We start from the raw sequence: 19,729 nt of genomic DNA on the forward strand, positions 1-19,729 counted from the left end.
TGCTCGAAAATTGCCAAGCCCGCCCCCCTGCCTAAACCCTGCCTCCTGCCCGAGCCCTGCCAAGCTTTCCTGACCTGCCAAGCCCTTGTCCCTTCTGCCTGGGGGCGGCGCTGCCCCCCTGAAAGATGCCGCCCTAGGCAAATGCCTTGCTTGCCTTGCAGAAGATATGCCCCTGGTGAGATCACTGCACTTGGAGTGCATTAATTACTTTCTCCAACTCCATACACAGGTCTGTACCTCTGGAGGAATAGACTACACAGCCTGTGCATTGTGCCCTTGATGCACTCATTGTGATTGCAATGCTTTGCAGGCTTTGAAGCAGGCTCAAATGCAAAAAGATAAATGCATATTTTTCTCACTTTGCGATATGGGTGCATTTATTAATATTTATCAGAAGGTGGAATATGCCTTTAAGACATCTTAAGAGGTGCATGCCAAGAAGGTTGCAGGAGGCAGGGAGATGCTTAGAGTCTTTTACAGGATAAAGGGCTAACAAGTATAACCTAAGGTGTGCTCAATGTATGCACCTTTCAGGCTGTAAATGTAGGACACCAAAACAAAAAACAAAAAAAAGCACTGCATACCTCTTAGTAAATGTTATAGAATAGTGGAAAGTAGAATTTAAGAGACAATGCACAACTGCGTGCATCAAAGTGTCAGGACTTCTTCGTAGTTCACACCAACAAAAGGACTTATTTTCAGCACAATTAAGACTTTTAGCAACAAGGTTTATCATCATATGACATCACTATCAGTAGAATACAAGGATATGAATATAGAATGTGCAACCTGTGGTGGAAGGAAAGAAAATCATATCATCTATGGCTTGCCTTACCTGTCTTTACAGGTTTCACTGTACTCAAGTAAAACAAAAGTGTAACTTTACAGTAGGGAAGGATTAGACATTCTTCCAGATTATATTGCTTTACTCCCTTCACATAATGTCCCATTGAGCTCTCTCCCACAGATAGAAGAGGGAAGTCTCCACAATGGGGACATAAGCAGCAATCAAATCCTGAGAAAAGTTATCATATTTCCTCACTGTACTATAAAACTTATTTAAATGATTGTAATTTATTTTATTCCAGAGATTTTCCCCTACTTTTTGTCTTGGCAATCTGGTCAGTCACCAAACAGGAAGTGAGGAAAATCTTCCACAGTGGGGAGGGATATACACTCATCAGCCACTTTATTAGGTACACCTGTTCAATTGCTTGGTAACACAAATTGCTAATCTGCCAATAACGTGGCAGTAATTCAATGCATTTAAGCATTTAGACATGGTGAAGATGACTTGCTGAAATTCAAACCAAGCATCAGATTGAGGAAGGAAGAGGATTTAAGTGACTTTAAACGTGGCATGATTATTGGTGCCAGACAGGCTGGTTTGAGCATTTCAAAAACTGCTGATCTACTGGGATTTTCACGCACAACCATCTCTAGGGTTTACAGAGAAAAAATCCAGTGAGCTGCAGTTGTGTGGACGAAAATGCCTTGTTGATGTCAAAGGTCAGAGGAGAATGGGCAGATTGGTGTGATATGATAGAAAGGCAACAGTGACTCATGTCAATATGGACCAAAATCTCTGAGGAATCTATGTCACGAAGAATTAAGGCAGTTCTGAAGACAAAAGGGGGTCCAACCTGGTACTGGCAAGGTGTACTTAATAAAGTAGCCAGTGGTTGTAGACAGCAGTACAAAAAACAAGAAAAAGTGCTACTTAGATATGAGTTGTAGCCAAAACTTTTTTTTTTTGGATACATTAGAGGATAAACATCTCTTCCAAGTTGTTACTGTTGTCTGTATCTTCCTGGGCAGATTTCCCCATATTTGGTCTCACCAACAAATGAGTGGCCAAACACTTTGAAATAAAATTTGGCAAAACAATGTAGAGGCAAACTTTATTATATCTAAGTGTTTGTAAATTATAAATCACATAAATATAAATCAAATATATTATAAATCATATAATATAAATCAAATATATTATAAATCACATGTAAATTTATAAATCACATCTTACATGCATCAGGCACAGCTAATGCTAATAATATGTTTTAACTCACAAAACTTCGGCCTTCTTATCATGATAATTAAACTGAAAGAACCACATTTTCCCAGAAATCAATGCATATTTTGTATTTGTGGTTGTGCGGTTCATTTTATTTCTTTCTGTTTTTTTACCTGATCCATTGCAGGTTGCTATCCCAAATGTCCAAAAGAAAGGCCTTACTTTAATGAAGATGAAATGCAGTGTGTGGCTGATTGTGGATGCCTGGACAATAAATCTAATTATTACAAGCTTGGAGAGAAAATTGAATCCTGCAAAATCTGTGAAAGCTGGTACAAAGTTTTGCTCTTTCATAGTATTCCTGATGTCCCAAGTGGCTCTTGGATTTGTACTTTGAATAAGAAATAGATATTATATCTATGTACTGTAATGGGGAACATGGAACAAAATCTATGGGGAAAGGGGAGGGAACTGTCCTGGGGAACATGTAATAATGCAAAACACATTTATTTTTAAATAATTTTTAGCCAAAAGCAGCAATTTTTTAAACGCTTAAAGTAAAACAGTAAAAATGCCAAATTCCTTTAAATAACATGCTTGGTGGGGATGCCTTAACCTCTTGGCGCCGTGCCTTCCGGCCCTTTAAGGGTTTCAGAAGCCGGGTGGCGGGGCGGGGTTTAGGGTCATGTGACCACCGTGACATGCCATCACAGCGGTCACATGATTGGGAAAGTTCCAGATTGAAATAGGAGATCAGGACCTTTCCGTGAGTACCGGACATGCGCAGGGCACGTGCTCTCAGCACATATGTTCTTTTTTAATAGAACGCAAACATGCGGCCGCTCAGCATCTAGGCCCAGACGCCAGAAGGTCACACAATTGCGTTTGGCCGGCGTGAAGAGGTTAATCTTGCATGTGAAGGGGCGCATCTATGTGATGTTCACAAAGTACTGTAGCAGCACTGACTTTTACAAAGGAAAAAAGTGTTTCAAATTTCCAGGCAATATCATTGGCAGCTTCTTTGTTTTTTTTTCTAAATAGCAAACAAACCCCATCCAAGGGTCTTCTATGTATTTTGGGGGACCTTTGGAGAGGCTCTATGTGCTGTTTGTTTTGTTGAAGCCAGCAATGAGGCATTATTTGGCTAAAATTTAAACTGTATATATTTTTTTCCTTTAACCCTTTTGTAACCCTTTCGCCACCAAGACCGTACGTCGTACGGACATGACAGTGGGGTTTTTTTTATACACAATCTGGTAGCTGCAGCTGCCTGTCAGGTGGAAGCTATCATGTAGCTGAACTGCTGCCCGATTGCTTCCATGGCCACCAGTACTGGTGCCCCCCGCACGCGTTGCTGATCTGCATTGCAATACATCCAGTGGAGACCAGAGGAGACATGCAGGGTCTAAAAGACTCGTTAAACAGAACCTGTCACCTACAATAATCCAAATTTTTAGGCTCCCCCACTCCCACATATACATACATACAAACGTAAACGCACACGTCAAGGTACCTACCCGTGAAAATGTCAATTGCGATACACATGTTTCATATGGTCGCACACGTCAGAATGAAAGCAATAATTCTAGGGGTTTTTGAAGCATTGCCTAAAGAAAATATAGGGTACTGAAGTGTGTTGTCATTTCATAGGTGCACACAAATTTAAGGTTTATCATGTTGGGTATCTATTTACTTGGTGCAACCTCGTCTTTTACAGTCAGGTCCATAAATATTGGGATATCGACACAATTCTAACATTTTTGGCTCTATACACCACCACAATGGATTTGAAATAAAACAAACAAGATGTGCTTTAACTGCAGACTGTCAGATTTAATTTGAGGGTATTTACATCCAAATCAGGTGAACGGTGTAGGAATTACAACAATTTGCATATGTGCCTCCCACTTGTTAAGGGACCAAAAGTAATGGGACAATTGGCTTCTCAGCTGTTCCATGGCCAGGTGTGTGTTATTCCCTGATTATTCCAATTACAATGAGCAGATAAAAGGTCCAGCGTCCATTTCAAGTGTGCTATTTGCATTTGAAATCTGTTGCTGTCAACTCTCAAGATGAGATCCAAAGAGCTGTCACTATCAGTGAAGCAAGCCATCATTAGGCTGAAAAAACAAAACAAACCCATCAGAGAGATAGCAAAAACATTAGGCATGGCCAAAACAACTGTTTGGAACATTCTTAAAAAGAAGGAACGCACCGGTGAGCTCAGCAACACCAAAAGACCCGGAAGACCACGGAAAACAACTGTGGTGGATGAACGAAGAATTCTTTCCCTGGTGAAGAAAACCCTTCACAACAGTTGGCCAGATCAAGAACACTCTCCAGGAGGTAGGTGTATGTGTGTCAAAGTCAACAATCAAGAGTGAATACAGAGGGTTCACCACAAGATGTAAACCATTGGTGAGCCTCAAAAACAGGAAGGCCAGATTAGAATTTGCCAAACGGCATCTAAAAAGGCCTTCACAGTTCTGGAACAACATCCTATGGACAGATGAGACCAAGATCAACTTGTACCAGAGTGATGGGAAGAGAAGAGTATGGAGAAGGAAAGGAACTGCTCATGATCCTAAGCATACCACCTCATCAGTGAAGCATGGTGGTGGTAGTGTCATGGCGTGGGCATGTATGGCTGCCAATGGAACTGGTTCTCTTGTATTTATTGATGATGTGACTGCTGACAAAAGCAGCAGGATGAATTCTGAAGTGTTTCGGGCAATATTATCTGCTCATATTCAGCCAAATGCTTCAGAACTCATTGGACGCCGCTTCATAGTGCAGATGGACAATGACCCAAAGCAAACTGCAAAAGCAACCAAAGAGTTTTTTAAGGGAAAGAAGTGGAATGTTATGCAATGGCCAAGTCAATCACCTGACCTGAATCCGATTGAGCATGCATTTCACTTGCTGAAGACAAAACTGAAGGGAAAATTCCTCAAGAACAAGCAGGAACTGAAAACAGTTGCAGTAGAGGCCTGGCAGAACATCACCAGAGATGAAACCCAGCGTCTGGTGATGTCTATGCGCTCCAGACTTCAGGCTGTAATTGACTGCAAAGGATTTGCAACCAAGAATTAAAAAGTGAAAGTTTGATTTATGATTATTATTCTGTCCCATTACTTTTGGTCCCTTAACAAGTAGGAGGCACATATGCAAACTGTTGTAATTCCTACACCATTCACCTGATTTGGATGTAAATACCCTCAAATTAAAGCTGACAGTCTGCAGTTAAAGCACATCTTGTTCATTTCATTTCAAATCCATTGTGGTGGTGTATAAAGCCAAAAATGTTAGAATTGTGTCGATGTCTCAATATTTATGGACCTGACTGTATATTTTACCAAAAATTGGAGTAATTTATTGTACTTGGTTGACCTAAAATTCACCTCACAGTGTGGTTTTACTGAAATTTTGCATTGCCTAGAGCTATGTGGTAATATCGTGTGACATAAAAAATTAGGGTGTAGGGTGTTTGCTTTCAGAAAATATATGTTTGGAGATTCTGTGTAATCTTCAGGCCTAAAATGATTTTTAAACATGTGTGCAAAAAATGCAAAATGGCTCTGGCAGTGAAAATGTTAAAGAATAAGTTTATCTTTGGGAACAAGTTACAGTGGGGCAAAAAAGTATTTAGTCAGCCACCAATTGTGCAAGTTCTCCCACTTAAAAAGATGAGAGAGGCCTGTAACTGGCATCATAGGTAGACCTCAACTATGAGAGACCAAATGAGAAAAAAAATCCAGACAATCACATCGGCTGATTTGGAAATAATTTATTTGCAAATTATGGTGGAAAATAAGTATTTGGTCACCTACAAACAAGCAAGATTTCTGTCTCTCACAGACCTGTACCTTCTTCTTTAGGAGACTCCTCTGTCCTGCACTCATTACCTGTATCAATGGCACCTGTTTGAACTTGTTATCAGTATAAAAGACACCTGTCCACAACCTCAAACAGTCACACTCCAAACTCTACTATGGTGAAGACCAAAGAGCCATTGAAGGACACCAGAAACAAAATTGTAGACCTGTGCCAGGCTGGGAACTGAATCTGCAATAGGAAAGCAGCTTGGTGTGAACAAATTAACTGTGGGAGCAATAATTAGAAAATGGAAGACATACAAGACCACTGATAATCTCCCTCGATCTGGGGCTCCACGCAAGATCTCACCCCGTGGGTTCAAAATGATCACAAGAACGGTGAGCAAAAATCCCAGGACCACACGGGGGGACCTAGTGAATGACCTGCAGAGAGCTGGGACCAACGTAACAAAGGCTACCATCAGTAACACACTACGCTGCCAGGAACTCAGATCCTGCAGTGCCAGACGTGTCCCCCTGCTTAAGCCAGTACATGTCCAGGCCCGTCTGAAGTTTGCTAGAGAGCATTTGGATGATCCAGAAGAGGATTGGGAGAATGTCATATGGTCAGATGAAACCAAAATAGAACTGTTTGGTAGAAACACAACTCGTCATGTTTGGAGGAGAGAGAATGCTGAGTTGCATCCAAAGAACACCATACCTACTGTGAAGCATGGGGGTGGCAACATCATGCTTTGGGCCGGTTTCTCCGCAAAGGGACCAGGACGACTGATCCATGTACAGGACAGAATGAATGCGGCCATGTATCGTGAGATTTTGAGTGCAAACCTCCTTCCACCAACAAGGGCATTGAAGATGAAATGTGGCTGGGTCTTCCAACATGACAATGATCCCAAACATACCGCCCAGGCAACGAAGCAGTGGCTTCGTAAGAAGCATTTCAAGGTCCTGGAGTGGCCTAGCCAGTCTCCAGATCTCAACCCCATAGAAAACCTTTGGAGGGAGTTGAAAGTCCGTGTTGCTCAGCGACAGCCCCAAAACATCACTGCTCTAGAGATCTGCATGGAGGAATGGGCCAACATACCAGCAACAATGTGTGCCAACCTTGTGAAGACTTACAGGAAACGTTTGACCTCTGTCATTGCCAACAAAGGATATATAACAAAGTATTGAGATGAACTTTTGATATTGACCAAATACTTTTTTTCCACCATAATTTGCAAATAAATTCTTTCCAAATCAGCCAATGTGATTGTCTGGATTTTTTTTCTCATTTTGTCTCTCATAGTTGAGGTCTACTTATGATGCCAATTACAGGCCTCTCTCATCTTTTTAAGTGGGAGAACTTGCACAATTGGTGGCTGACTAAATACTTTTTTGCCCCACTGTATATGTTCCACCCATTTTTAGGATGGAACATGTAACATGTTCCCAATGCTGCAGCCACTGACCGATTCCCCCTACAGATGTCACTTTTTGAATACAGCGCAGCCGTGTGGGGCTCCACTCACACAGCAACGTCATTCATTCAGAATGAATGAATTACAAGTCCCAACAGCCTTAGCAGCTGTTGGCTTGTAGTTCTCATTTAACTATCATGGTGCTGTGGATCTCTGAGGTAGTTCATTGATTTATCCTGTTAGTATATCTGCTTGCCCATACATCCCGTACGAGCAAGCAGATATACTGACAGATCTACAGGAGACCTGCATGGCACCAGCAATCTGCTGATCGCTGGTGCAATGCTTTACAGGCCCCTGCAACCAAAATAATAAATGCACATTTTTTACCTGCAAAAAAATGTACATTTATTATTTTTGGTCAAAAGGTGAATTTATCCTTTAAAGGTCACTTTTGCTGTAGTACATGCTACAGCATAAAAAAAAATGTGACTTATTTAAGCATTCTGTGATTGGTGAATAAGAAATTGTAAAACCTCTGTATGTGTTTGTGTCTGTGTCTCAAGCATGCTCAATAAATCATATCAAATTTCTCCTGTATGCATGCACCAAAAATACACTGGTCCCTGAAGACATCATACAGATAAAGCCCATTGGATGGGACCACGCTTGTGACATCACTTCCACCAATTGGAGAGATTGCTGGTGTCACAGAGATTGTATGCAAACAATTATACTTCTAAATAATGTATGGTTCTGCTTCATGGAGGCTGATGATCTTTGGTAGCAAGTGGTAAAAATGGAGGAGAGTGGAGGAGAGGAGCAGACCCTGGAGAGCTGGAATCCATCATTAAGAAAGCATTTAGACTCTTTTATTAGTGTAGCACAACCTTTGGGGTTGCTGTTGAATTTGGGTCCCCCTATAGTCCTGCACAGCCAGTTATTGAGCATTGTCCACACAGCGTTCAGCCACAGACAGAAAATTAGGCCTTGAGCATTGGTTTTGTTTTTCTATTTAGGGGATTGAACTTGGATAGGGTAAAGGGGTGTAGAGGGTAACCAAAATGTGAGAACAAACATCCTGAACCAGCAGTCTATAAGTTTCCTTTCCTGAGCAGGGGATCTGGCTTCTGTTCCTTTAAGCAAAGTGTACAGTCACTAGAAAGGGGGCTAATCTGGTTTCACACCAGAGTGCGCCTTCCCCTATCCACCCAGGAGGTGTAGGTGTAGGTGTACTCACACAGATCCTCTCCTTCGCAACTTGTGAAATGGCTGCTGCTTGCAGGCCTATCAGCTGGGGAGCTCCTTTCTTGTCACACAGGTGGTCCTCTCCCAGGGGACCAGTGAGTCCTGAGCTTTCCTGCTCTCTGACTCCAGGCTTGCAGGCAGGCCCCATCACAGCAGGCCTCCTGGCAGCCCTCCTCCACTAGCCTCACATCTTCCTCACTGCAGTCTTCCACCTGACTACCTCCTCACACCTGCTACTAAACAGACTCTAACACCTTTTAAGGAGTCCAGCCCATTGCCACGCCTCCTGTTGGGGATTGGCTGAGGTCTCTAAAAAGTGCAGCAAACCACTCCCCAGATCCTCCCACTGCCTCCAAGGCCCTCCTCCTGAAGCCTCAGAGCAGGGGGAAATTCCAGAGGGGCTGACCTGCAGAGTCTCAGTCCCAACCAAAATGTGATCCCTCTAACTATTACATCTGATCTGCTAATTAGCTTCTCTCTAACCATCAGGGATCCAGCTCCATCTAGTGTAACTAGGAAGATGCTACATTAGATTAAGCTTCTCCAGACCCTTTCACATCTGTCACATGTGCTCAGGGTGAACCTGCTCTCATCTGTGAAAAGCACAGGGCGCTAATGGCGGACTTGCCAATTCTGATGCTCAATGGCAAATGCCAATCGAGCTCTATGGTGCTAGGCAGTGAGCACAGGGCCCACTAGAGGACATTGGGCCCTCAAGCCACCCTCATGAAGTCTGTTTCTGATTGTTTGGTCAGAGACATTCACACCAGTGGCCTGCTGGAGGTCATTTTGTAGGGCTCTGGCAGTGCTCATCCTGTTCCTCCTTGCACAAAGGAGCAGATACCGATCCTGCTGATGGGACCTTCTACAACCCTGTCTATTTCTCCTAGAGTAACTGTCTGTCTCCTGGAATCTCCTCCATGCTCCTGAGACTGTGCTGGGAGACAAAGCAAACCTTCTGGCAATGGCACGTATTGATGTGCCATCCTGGAGGAATTGGACTTCCTGTGCAACCTCTGTAGGGTCCAGGTATCGCCTCATGCTACCAGTAGTGACACTGATCCTAGCCAAATGCAAAACTAGTGAAAAACAGTCAGAAAAGATGAGTAGGAAAAAAATTGTTACCGGCCTCCACCTGTAAAGCCATTCATGTTTTGGAGGTCATCTCATTGTTGCCCATCTAGTGCACCTGTTGTTATTTTTATTAACACCAAAGCCACTGTGACTGATTAATAACTTCCTCTGCTACTTAACTGACCAGATCAATATCCCAGGAGTTTAATTGACTTGATGCTATTAAAAAGCGTTCCTTTAATTTTACTTGATCAGTGTATTTTTAAAAGGATATGTTTTCTATTATTCTAAGCAGTCTTCAATTTATATTTTCACAGCCTGTCCGAGTCTATATGCATTTTACTGCTAAGTAGCTATATATATATTTCACAGGGCATATTTTCCATTTCTTGCTGTCAGCTATTTTTTTTAAGACCTGTAAATATTGCTGGGCAATGTGCATAAGCACAGAATCTTATTTGTTCCTTTGAGAAGGCTGTTAAAACATATGGCTTGTTAGTTGTTAGGTTTACATCTATTTAAAACAAAGTATGCATTCATTGGTTACATTGCACTGCTCGTGTGCACAGAGCTGTACAACTTAAAATCTTTTTTATCTGTTTGCAGCAACTGTATATTTGAGGTGATTAGATCGCATCAGGTAGTTGTTGCTGTCAGCTTGTCCAATAGCTTATTTTTTGGCATTACTTGAAAGCAACAACAAAAAAAAAATAACTGCAAAAATATTATGACAATTATAATGTGATATCACTCACATTCACTGCATCCTCCTACACATGAATAAATAGAAAATTAAGCATATTATTCCTGTTTAAAACTGTACTTTTCCTTTTGCTTGCTAGTTTTACACTGCTGTATCAGCTGCAATAACATACTGTATATACATTATTTTTTTCCCAACATCCATAAAGATTAAGTTATTAAATGTAATATTATTATTATTACTCTGTTATTGTTAGTCTGTGGGTGTCATTAACACCCCGGTCACATCGGGTGTGACTTGGCATGCGATTTGCATGCCCTGTTAATTGCAAATTGAATGCCAAGTCGCACCCTATTGTCCACAATTGAAGCGGTCATATCCGAGCGGTTCAGACTTGGTCGGAGCTGCATCGATTTCAAAAGTAATATAAGCACTACTTTTTGTGCGATTTACATATACATCTGTATCAGATGTCTTGCAAATCGCACCTGAAATTGGCATGTCCCCCGACTTTGAAATCGTGTAACTTCACTATAAGTCGCACGATTTCAAAGTCGACTTGATGTGACCGAGGTGTAAATCATTTTACAGATCAAGTCTGATCATGCCTATAATATTACACTAAAAAGCAGTCAGCTCTTTAGATTGTTCTGCATGTTTTTATAACTTATACTGGGTATTTTTCCTTTCAGCATTTGCACAGAAAAAGGGATTCAATGTCACTATGACTCAGATGGTATGTTATTCTGTTAAGCCACAAATATGAAGACACAATATAACATCTGTGATGTATATGTATATTTGAGTATGTTGGATATGAGTATATGTACCGTATGTTGGATCAAGATATTTTTATAATTGCTCAAAACAGGCTTGTGCTAAAAACTTATATATGAGCTTGGGGTGGCTATTGATGGGTCTAGTTAGATTGTGCTAGATTGTCCATGAAACTCTATTTACATCTGTAGTCACACTGTAAAGTTCCTCTAATAACTTCCTCCATTTATTGCTGTCCCTGCTGACTCTTGCTGGCTGCTTGAAAAATATTTCATTAACCTTAAGGTCCCATTCAAACCTAGAAATTTGAAATGCACTTTTTGTTACGTGTTTTTCATGTGACACTTATAGAGCAGCCCATTGATTTCAGCTCATGGAACATTTTGCCACATTCCGTTTTGCACATTTTGCAGCGCTTGTTGCACATTTTGTGGATGGCAAAACGTGCGTTTGTTCCCATGTTTCCAGAAATACACGTTTTGAGAACATGCAGATTTGAACAGAGAACTAAGGATATTAATTTGAAAAGACAGGCACATATAGTACAGTAGGTCAAAGATATTGCCAGAGAAATATCATTGTCTGGGTTTTCACATTGTGGTAGAAAACATAAGTATGACTGTACAAACAGAATACTCCAGTTTTGATGCATCTTAATGTGTGCCTTTACTTGAGTAAAAACAACACTGTTAAACATGGGGGTAGAAAGCAATAAGAATAAGTGAATTTGCCTGGGTTCAATTCCTGAATAGTTTTGAAAATTTTGTTTGAAAAGTTTGTGAAACTTGTGGTGAATCCAATTGGAGTTTACGGGATGTGAATCTTGTTGTTCAGGTCTGGCCATTTGTAGGGCTAATAGGAAAAGCTATTGTCAAACAAGAGACATGGGAAGCCGGGCACTGTTTTTGGTGACCAATGCCAAGATTAAAAAAAAATATTATCTCTCCCTAGATCCTAGATATAATTGTCAGCTATCCCTAACTTTCCCATCACTGATAATACGGCCACAGTAAGCCCACCCTTCTATAGGAAAAGGGCTGGGTTACCCCTTTTTTTTTCAATTATTTGCTCTTGTGACTCAGCTGGCCAGGAGCAAAAGTTATTAATTGCTTTATAGATTGTTCCTTATTTATATTGGTGGATCTGCAAACTTTTCAATTAAAGGTTTGTGATTCATCAATTTCTAGCATCCCAGAGCCCAGACCTTATCCCTAGAAGGTAGTCAGTATATTTGGTTCTTCCAGTAAGGAGCATATGTAATAAGCAAAAGGGGATTCAATATCATTATGACTCCAATGGCATGTTGTTCTGCTAAGCTTCAAACATGAGCAAACAATACAACATCTGTGATATAGCATATGTGGGGATTAATACGTTTTATAATTGTTCAGAACAGACCAGTGCTCCAAACTATTATGCTTACTTGTGGTAGCAGTTGGTGGGGCCAGCTAGATTGTGCTAAACTGTACATTAACTTGTATTTACATCTGTACCGCCCCCCCTAGATAGGTGCTAGGATTTGTTAGATTTTGTTTTGACTCACTGTGTTCAGTAGAGTTGCAATTTTGCTTGCTGGGTAAATTTAGCTTGTCTCAGTGTAGCCAGTATGGCTGTAAATGTTGTGTTAGGTAAACATGCTCACTGTAATCAGTGAAGCTTCGTGTGATTAGTTAGGTCTGCTCAGCGGTCTGCTGGTGTGTATCATGCTTCATCTGCTTTCTAGAGTGCAGTAGAATCCTCTGGAACATAGGTGTGGAGCAATGGAATTAGCAGTAGACAGCCCTGGCCAATCCCAGGAAAGGTGGCCCTGAAGTCTGCTGAATGTCTGTATAAATACTCTGGGACACAAAGCTTCTGGGTCTTTGCCTGCCTGCTGCCCTATGGCTTACGCTTCCATGTGCTTGCTGTTCCTGAGGCCTCAGGTGGCTGACCTGAGGGTCTGGATTCTGAAGCTACAGAGAGCTGACTGAGGGGCTGTCATCTGAAGATTTAGTCTGGTATCACAGAAGAAAGGTGTCTCATAGATGTTGGCAGCCAAAATTCCCTGGACATTTGTGAGTACAGACTGCTGTGAGAGATCCTAGAGACTTTTGGGCAGCTGCCATCCCTCTTGTGTTATAGAGTCATTTGTGTGTTTGTCTAAAGGGGGACATCGCCTGGTGTCCTGAAGAGCTCAGTTTGTCTAGTTATATGTGAAGGGACTCTGCTCTGGATGCTCTAATGAAAGAAGACTGCTTTTAATTGTTTCTACTACAAGCCAAGTCTACAGTTTGCTATTGCAAGAACTTCTGCTTCAAATTTTTCAGAAAGGAGTTTACTGTCCTCAAACTGTACTCTTTTTGGAGTATCCCACTCAATTCCATCAACCCTATCCCAGTAACTGCAATAATAAAAATAACATCCCCTAGACTGCTTATTGAGCCAAATAGTGACCGTGATTATATATGCCTGAATGCGGGGTAATCTACTGGGAAAAGAACCTGGGCAATTTCCAGTGGCTCCTTCGCCATACTAGACCTTTAATGAATTCCTTCACTGGCTGCTGACTTGCTGCTGCCTTTTGAATAGAGTTGGGGGGGGGGATTGAGACCCCATCTGCTTTTTCTGCAATCAGCAGCTCTATTAGATAGATTTTCCTTTACTTTCTATCAGACTGATGCAAGCTTTAAGTGATAATAAATATACAGCAGAGATGCAGACAAAATGATAATGATCTGACAAGGGTTCTAGCCTTCTCTAAGTTTACATTTCTCTGTTGCTGTTTGAGAATTCCCCTCATTTCCTATCGAGTAAAACATTGTCAACTGGACAGAAAGTGATGATAAATCTCTAGCAGAGTCCTTGGCACCAGTAACACCTGACAAGGGTTCTAAGCCTTCCCCACCTTATTCAGAACTAAAAAAAAAGGTTTTGGCTGGACACGTGATAAAAAATGTATGTTGAGAGCACAATGTTGTAATAGTGTGGTAGAATTTTACTATATCAATTATGTTTAGTATCAGATAAAGCAGAATACATAACAACAAGACGTTTATAGTTGACTATCTAAAAATCTAGAAAATGTTAAACATCCTTGCTATATCTGATATAATTTCATATTTTTAAATTACTGCTCAGCATGTAAATGTGAATATCAAGGGCTATTGATGAAAATTGGTGATATCATGCATCTGGGAGAAGGGCCCGAAGACTGTATAAGTATAAAATGTGGAATAAATGGAACAGAAGAAATGTCATGTTTTGAAACTCCAGATCCTAATATGGGTATAGTATTCTTCTCCTTATGTTTCTACAAATACTGCAAAATTGGACAATTCCATACATGATAATCAAACTGTAGATTCAGACATAATATTCTACTCTTTGTCCAAAATACCAGTCAGATTTCAGTTACCATTTATATTCTGTGGGTTATGACTGGTTGTTTGGGTCAGTTACTCTATTCTCCAGTGGTTCAGTTAAATGAAAGGTTTGAAGGAGAAAACAATTTCTGGCACAATCAATTTTAATCTTATCAGGGATTTCTAAAATGGTTGGAACGTTTAGTATATATAGGACTTTAAACATACTCCCCAAGGGTCATTCAATAATTACAATTAAAAAATTTTATAAAATAAAACTAAATTTTTTTCCCCTCTTCACACTAGTATGTGGTGAGGGAAACCCACAATCCGTGTGCGTTTCCCACACCGTGTTCAAATCACACTGCCCTTGCAATCTGCAGCAGGTATCAGTCCAATGTTAATGACACAACAAATGCAGGTCGCAAACACAGGTGCACCTCCTGTGCAATTTATATACGATTCATAGTTTGAACCTGTAAATAATAAGGTTTGAAGCTTATTGTATACAGTAAGTTACAATATCACCCAATATATAAAAATACATAGACCGTATCTTCTTGTTAACAATAGTAAGTGTATATTTTTGAAGATCACAAAAGGCTGAAGACTCCAGTGTCTGTGTTTCTGCTTTTTGCTGTGATGCCACTTCTTCAGGACTGAAACAAATACTTTCATACAAATACTGATAACAAATCAAGATCCATCTCACATCTAGCTCCCACCAACACAAACAACACTTCCACTGGTTGGTCACAAATCTCAGTTTGCATCCCTCTGGTCACCACAGTAAAGATAATTTTGCATGCTTTTCCACCATTCTTGGGGTCATTTTTACAATAGTGATTGAAACTTCAAGAATGTAAATGCGAAGTACTCCATTTTCAATACCAGAAGAATCTACCAGTTTGTCAAATATATCTGTGTCCAGTGGTTTCAGACAATCCTTGACATCATCCTTAATGCCTAAAACATCAAGGTCTTTCAAAGCTTTTCCAGCACCCAAAGTAACCACTAAAGTCCCAACAAAACGTGCAATTGCTGAATCAATGTTTGCACTTTCCAGACCTTTTAGGCTATCAAAACCTGCTGCAAAAACAGCTGAAAATATGAAGACATTAGAAACCTTTTCTAAGCCATTAACTAATTTGGTAACCTCTAAAGTTTCATACCTACTTTCTTATCCTATTATAAGTCCTGTTACCACCAAAGTTGTGGCTTCAATCAGTCAACTTTCAACAATGCCCCCCACACTCAACCCATCATCTTCTACATTGTCATTAACAGGACCTACCATAACATTTACACCAAAAGAGGCCAGTAACCCCCTTATTTCAACAGAAGAACTTTCTGAAGCTACTACTACTCAGACATCAGCTCCAACTTCAGGTATGCCATTTGAACCATTAAAAACAATTACTTTTCAATTCCATTTGTTTTGCTCTCTTCCAAATATTTGTCCTGTGCACAAAACCATTAGTAGAATTAGTTTGGCAAACTATGGTTATATAGTAGAATAAGATCAGCACAGAAAATAAAACTGTATTTTTAATAACTACATCATTCTTGTGTTTTTTCAAAACAAAAAAAAATCTGTTATTCAATATCTACAGAGTTTACCAAGATATTGGGACATTTTGCTTAAGCTCATTAGTTCACCACTGTTTTTTTCAAAAGTTTCAGAAGCTAGACACATTACATTACATCGAGTTTATATAGCGCCAAAGGGTTTGCTCAGCGCTGTACAATAGAGGGGGGGACAATACATAAAACAGTACAACAAATAACAAACAGCACACGAGGGGTTAGAGGGCCCTACTCTTTCGAGCTTACAATCTAGGAGGGAGGGGGTAGTGGTACAGGAGGAAGTGGCTGTGGGGAATGGAGTGGTGGGAGGATTGAAGGGGAATGGCTGTTAGGTGAGGGTGGGGTAGGCTTCCCTGAAGAGATGGGTTTTGAGGGAGCGCCTGAAGGTGAGGAGGGAAGGTGACAGTCTGATGGATTGGGGCAGTGAGTTCCAGAGGATGGGGGAGGACCTGGAGAAGTCTTGCAGTTGTGCGTGGGAGGAGGAGACCAGGGAGCAAGATAGAAGGAGGTCCTGTGCGGAGCGAAGGGTATGGGTAGGGTGGTATTTGGGAATCAGGTTGGTGAGGTAGTTAGGGGCAGTGTTGTGAATGGCTTTGTAGGTCAGGGTTAGAAGTTTGAATTTGATGCGTTGGGCAACCGGGAGCCAGTGGAGGGATAGGCATAGGGGGGTGGCAGAGGTGGAGCGGTTGGTGAGGTGGATGAGTCTAGCCGCTGAGTTCAGGATGGTCTGAAGCGGGGAGAGCCTGCGCTTGGGTAGGCCAGTGAGAAGGGAGTTGCAGTAGTCAAGGCGAGAGATGATGAGGGAGTGTACGAGTAGTTTAGTGGTGTCTGGGGTAAGGAAGGTACGTATCTTGGCAATGTTGCGGAGGTGGAGCCTGCATGTGTTTGTAAGTGATTTGACATGAGGTTGGAAGGAGAGGTTTGAGTCAAGAATGACGCCAAGGACTTTGGCTTGCGGGGCGGGGCTGATAGTGGTGTTGTTCGTAGTGATGGAAAGGAAAGACAGACATGTCAGCATCTAAATTGTATAATCCTTTTTATTTTTATTCAATGTTAATGCTTGATCTGTTGGATGTAGTAAGAGTCATACTTGCTTAGTAAGCTTAGTTTCAATACCAATAGCACATACAATTGCGGTGCCTTCAACAGGGTCTACGATAACATCAACATCAGTTTCCATGTCAAAAGCAGCCACTAACCTCTTTTTAGAAATAAACCTTTTTAAAACATCTACTGCAACCCAGATACCAGCTCCAACTTCAGGTAAGCCATCTGAAGCATGAAATACATTTGCATTCAAATACAAAATGTCATGTATCATCTAAATATTTACCCTGTGTGCTGAGCCACTTGTAGAACTAGTCTGGCAAGCTGCAGATTCCCAATATACTGTATGAAAACCAATACAAAAATGAGATAGCATTTTTGGCTTAGTACACTGTTTTCATGTGTGCAAAATTTCTAAACTGAAATCAAAATTTGTAAATCAAAATCTATTTTTTTCTTATGCGATTCAATCAATAAATTAAACTTTGGTAATTTTGAAGCACAACACCCATTTAGGATTAGGAGTGCATTCTTGCTAGATTTGGGATCCTCAGCTTTTCCAAAATTCTGTGGAAAAGCTGAGTAATGTGACTTTTTCAAGGAGAACAGATGGAAAAAAGGGGAGCATGTGCTGGTGGTGCATTGCCCTGCATAGCAATGCAAAAGTTTGCTCTAATGTGTTATTTAAAGGAAAGGTGTATGTCCTATGCCAAGAAGCATCCCTGTACTGCTCACATTTACATCTTCATGTGTTGTCCATGGGAGGAGAGGAGAAGTCTATGATGAATCCTTCAACCAACAAAGAGATAAAAAAAAATTCTCAGTGGTAATACATACCTTTCTAGAGGTTTAAGAACTACCTGACAAGGTAACTGCAGGTTTGCCAGTTCAACACTCATACCACCAGTTTAAAAACAGCCCACTTTGGAATGGAAACCTGCCAATCTGGGAGTTCTGTCTAATACACCAGTGGATGAATTGGCAATCCAATGTGTATACAGAAGGAGAACCAATGTGAAAGGAAAGTATGTGGAATATTGTTTTGGGGGCTTTGGGACTCTGATAAGACACTGTCCACAAACCACAGCAATCACCAGTCCAGGGATGTGGGGAAGTTGATTTCCAGGGGCTCCCCATTGTAAGGTAACTCCCCGTATTGAGGACATGTGGCATGGTAAAGTTCAGGAGGGAGGTTACACACTTATCCTAGCCAGACAGAATCATGCTTAGATCGGGATCTGTTGTGGATTTTGTGAAAGAACCCACTTTTTTATTTTTATGCTTAGGGTTCCCCCTAAAATTGATACGAGACCTGTTCCTAAATGTATCACATTCCTCTGCTGCCAGAAATTCGATTGAACACTAATTTAGTTTAGCCATTTGACAACCCTCCGAAAAAGATTTTCTATATTTTCTTTTTTCTTAATTCTTTATAAAACTGCACTAATGCTTCATATAACACAAGAAAGTAACTTATGTTTATCCTTTCAGGAGTGCTGGATTTTTTAATGGAAAACAACAGAGTACTTATAATACCCAAGGCCCAGGTCTCCACAAAAGGTAATGCAGAAGAGCTACAGATACTTCAACATACTACAGGTGCACCTAAATAGATGCGGTAATGCATTCTATAAACATATCCATTTGATATCAGTATATCAGTATTTGATATCAGTATTTGATATTTTATTACAGGGAAAGCTGCTGCATCACCTGAGATCATTCCAAGTACTGTTGGCTTAAATAAAACCAGGATCCAGGTAATTTGTTTCTTTAATGCATTGCATAGCTCATCAAAATTCAAAATGGATAAAAAATGGAGCAAACAGAAATATACCTATGTTTCAATGTTTTAATCACAGCATTATATAGTGAGTATCAAAGATATTCATTTCAAGGGCAATATTTGGACATCATGCATCTTAGTTACACCTTAAATATGATACTCTTTTTACTCCTCTCATGCGTTTTTATCTTTATAAAATATTTTATGTAAGTTTATATGTATGTCTGAAAGGAGTTAAGGGTGGTGCTGGGTGCAAAGGTTCAATGGGGAGTGGTTTTGAACCATTTTCTTGGTTACAAAATAGCAAGGGAAATCTCCTGTGCCTTTTAAATTTTTTGGAGGGACTGTTGATAGAATGGGTCCTTCATGGCTCTAGCTTAAGTCTTTATAGTTAACAGCTCCAAAAAAAAGCAGTTCAGGCATTCAAATATGAAAAACCCATTTCCAAAAGTCATGTGCAGAAAGTTTGGAATTTAAGTAATACCCCTTTTTAATTAACTTAACTTATTAAGCATTAAACCTTTTGGGATGACTGACATCCTTTCTTTAGAGTTTATACAATTCTATGGCTTTCAAACTCACATAGTTATACACAGAGATACAAAGAGGAGCAATGAAATATAACTTAAAACATTTTTCTTCACACACTTAAGTAGCTGTTGTAAAAGATTAGGCTAATCAACGTAAAGAAGTCCAGACACAGTCCTCACCTCAAATGAGGGTCTTTTATAAATATCCATGTACCCTTAATCAAAGATTTGAAATTAAACAGGCTTTATTACCATAGATCAGAAATGCAATTAAAATCATAGTGCCACATAAACTTCCTGACCACAATTAGACCACAATTTAGAATCTTGAGTTTTTATATGAATTTAAATCCTTTTTGCAGCCTCTCCTTCTGTGATGTGAAGGTCCT

General features: G+C 40.5%; 1 protein-coding gene across 1 annotated transcript in view; it reads left to right on the top strand.

Annotated features, from left to right (window-relative positions):
- The window catches only part of LOC149445617 (mucin-2-like), a 207,833-nt gene that overhangs the window by 136,497 nt on the left and 51,607 nt on the right, over positions 1-19,729 (top strand). The window contains exons 27-32 of the mRNA XM_089653503.1: positions 2,199-2,343; positions 10,965-11,008; positions 14,167-14,313; positions 15,678-15,779; positions 18,516-18,584; positions 18,720-18,784. Coding sequence (XP_089509629.1) covers positions 2,199-2,343; positions 10,965-11,008; positions 14,167-14,313; positions 15,678-15,779; positions 18,516-18,584; positions 18,720-18,784 — 572 coding nt within the window. The remainder of the gene's footprint in view (positions 1-2,198; positions 2,344-10,964; positions 11,009-14,166; positions 14,314-15,677; positions 15,780-18,515; positions 18,585-18,719; positions 18,785-19,729) is intronic.

This window comes from Staurois parvus, unplaced genomic scaffold (assembly GCF_062004578.1).
Source record: "Staurois parvus isolate SC_StPar_1 unplaced genomic scaffold, SC_StPar_1.0 ptg000715l, whole genome shotgun sequence".
NCBI classification, from domain to species: domain Eukaryota; kingdom Metazoa; phylum Chordata; class Amphibia; order Anura; family Ranidae; genus Staurois; species Staurois parvus.